General features: G+C 44.3%; 1 protein-coding gene across 1 annotated transcript in view; it reads left to right on the top strand.

Moving 5' to 3' along the window:
* Positions 1–571: 571 nt before the first annotated feature.
* Positions 572–2320, top strand: part of LOC123965322 (condensin-2 complex subunit H2-like) — a gene marked incomplete at its 5' end in the record, with an annotated part of 9504 nt that continues 7755 nt past the window's right edge. The window contains 4 exons of the mRNA XM_046041878.1: positions 572–651; positions 846–994; positions 1265–1380; positions 1734–1820. Coding sequence (XP_045897834.1) covers positions 572–651; positions 846–994; positions 1265–1380; positions 1734–1820 — 432 coding nt within the window. The remainder of the gene's footprint in view (positions 652–845; positions 995–1264; positions 1381–1733; positions 1821–2320) is intronic.

Below are 2320 nucleotides of genomic sequence, written 5' to 3'. Positions count from 1 at the left end.
GCGCCTGTCTTTCTGACTTGTGCGCCTGTCTCTCTGACTATGTGCCTGTCTCTCTGACTGTGTGCCTGTCTCTCTGACTGTGTGCCTGTCTCTCTGACTGTGTGCCTGTCTCTCTGACTGTGTGCCTGTCTCTCTGACTTGTGCGCCTGTCTTTCTCTGACTTGTGTGCCTGTCTCTCTGACTTGTGTGCCTGTCTTTCTCTGACTTGTGCGCCTGTCTTTCTCTGACTTGTGTGCCTGTCTCTCTGACTTGTGTGCCTGTCTTTCTCTGACTTGTGCGCCTGTCTCTCTGACTATGTGCCTGTCTCTCTGACTGTGTGCCTGTCTCTCTGACTGTGTGCCTGTCTCTCTGACTTGTGCGCCTGTCTTTCTCTGACTTGTGCGCCTGTCTCTCTCTGACTTGTGCGCCTGTCTCTCTGACTTGTGCGCCTGTCTTTCTCTGACTTGTGCGCCTGTCTCTCTCTGACTTGTGCGCCTGTCTCTCTGACTTGTGCGCCTGTCTTTCTCTGACTTGTGCGCCTGTCTGTCTGGTTGTAGTTTTCTGATGTGACTGTGATGTGTTTGATGTTCAGACTGTGAGCGTCACTCCTCTTCCTCCCGAGTCTCTGATTCCTCCTGAAACCGGCGAGAAGCACAAACTGCCGCTCATCAGGTGAGTTAGAGAAGAAGGATCTGAGTCTGAGGCTGGTGGGTCTGTGGTCTGTCTCTATTTGTAATCTCTGTCAGAGGAAAGGTGTATAAAACTAGTTTATTTATACGTTTTCTTTATTGATACAGATGACTTGATGTGTCTTAAAACATTTAGAAACAGAGTAAGAAATCGTACTTCATGTCGATCTGTGTCAGTCTGAAAGGGGAGGTCCTGTGCAGTCAGAAGGACTTCAGGATCAACATTTTCATCCCGGGAGACGAGGATCTGATCCTCCTGACGCTCGGATCGGCCGCTTCCAGGCTTCTGTTGGACGCTGATCCACGATCTGCGGACTCCCTCCAAGGTGAACCTCCACAAACACTTTAACAGAAGCTGGTGGTGATCTGACGCTCCTAAATTCTGACTTTGACTTCGTCAGTTTGACTTTATATTCAGGCCTCATCACATTAATTTAAAAAGAAATTTAAAAAATACGAAATGAAGAGAGTGCAACAAAAACCTGAACCTCAGAGGGTCCTGCTTGTTCTGAAAACATTATCTCTTTAGTTATCAATGTACCTGACAGTTTTCTTTCAGCTGGTGGTTGAAGTGGTGTTTTTAATGTTTCGTCCAGATGTTGTGGCTCCAGCTGATGTTGATGGAGGTGATGCTGCAGAGGACTTCCTCCCTATAGAAGACCACAATATGGAGCTGGACCAGGAACCAGAGGAGCATGTGGACCGACACCAGGTCTCAGTACAGCCTTTCTTTTCATGCGTTAAGAGTTCTGTGTTTATATCTTGCTGACAGATGTGGCTGAAAGGTTATTTATTTAACCAGCACGTTTGCAGAGATGCGTCTGTTATTAAATTGGAGGACTGGTTGAAATGTGTGACGAAACAGTTCATTATCTGAGAAAAGATCTGAGCGTAGTGTTTGCAGGTGGCACTGAGAATCAATCACCACAAATCTTTAACTTTGCAGAAACAGTTCTTATTTTTATTTCATCTCAGTGGCTGACGAAGCACATTCTGGACCTTTTCTTCAGTTTTAGTCTTCACTGTGGTGAAATCTGAATGTCGGTCTTTTAAATTGTGTCTCAGGTTCTGAGTGAAGGCAGGACGGTCCGAGAGAGACGGCAGGTCGCTGACGACCACCTGAGGAGGAAGGAGGAGGAGACGCCACCTGCTGTACGTTTATTCACCTTTAAATTACTACTTTATTCTCATTACAGCAGAATCTTTTCTCCTGCAGTCATGACTTTATTTAAATATTATAACTTCATTTTAATAAACTTACAACTCCATATTATGGGTTTTTTCCTGACATTATTTTTCAACATTTTCTCTCAAAATACGACTTTTCGACGTTTTCTCCTGATATGACTTTTCAACATTTTCTCCTGCCATGGCTTATTGTTTTTTCCCAAAATATGACTTTTCAACGTTTTCTCGTGACACGACTTTTCAACGTTTTCTCCTGCCATGGCTTATTGTTTTATCCCGAAATCCGACTTTTCAACGTTTTCTCCTGATATGACTTTTCAGCATTTTCTCTCAAAATACGACTTTTCAACGTTTCCTCCCGACATGACTTTTCAACGTTTTCTCCTGCCATGGCTTATTGTTTTTTCCCAAAATACGACTTTTCAACGTTTTCTCCTGATATGACTTTTCAATGTTTTCTCCTG

This window comes from Micropterus dolomieu, unplaced genomic scaffold (assembly GCF_021292245.1).
Source record: "Micropterus dolomieu isolate WLL.071019.BEF.003 ecotype Adirondacks unplaced genomic scaffold, ASM2129224v1 contig_9218, whole genome shotgun sequence".
In the NCBI taxonomy this organism is placed as follows: Eukaryota; Metazoa; Chordata; class Actinopteri; order Centrarchiformes; family Centrarchidae; genus Micropterus; species Micropterus dolomieu.
The sequence above is the reverse complement of the archived record's forward strand: the minus strand, read 5'-3'. Positions and strand labels throughout refer to the sequence as shown.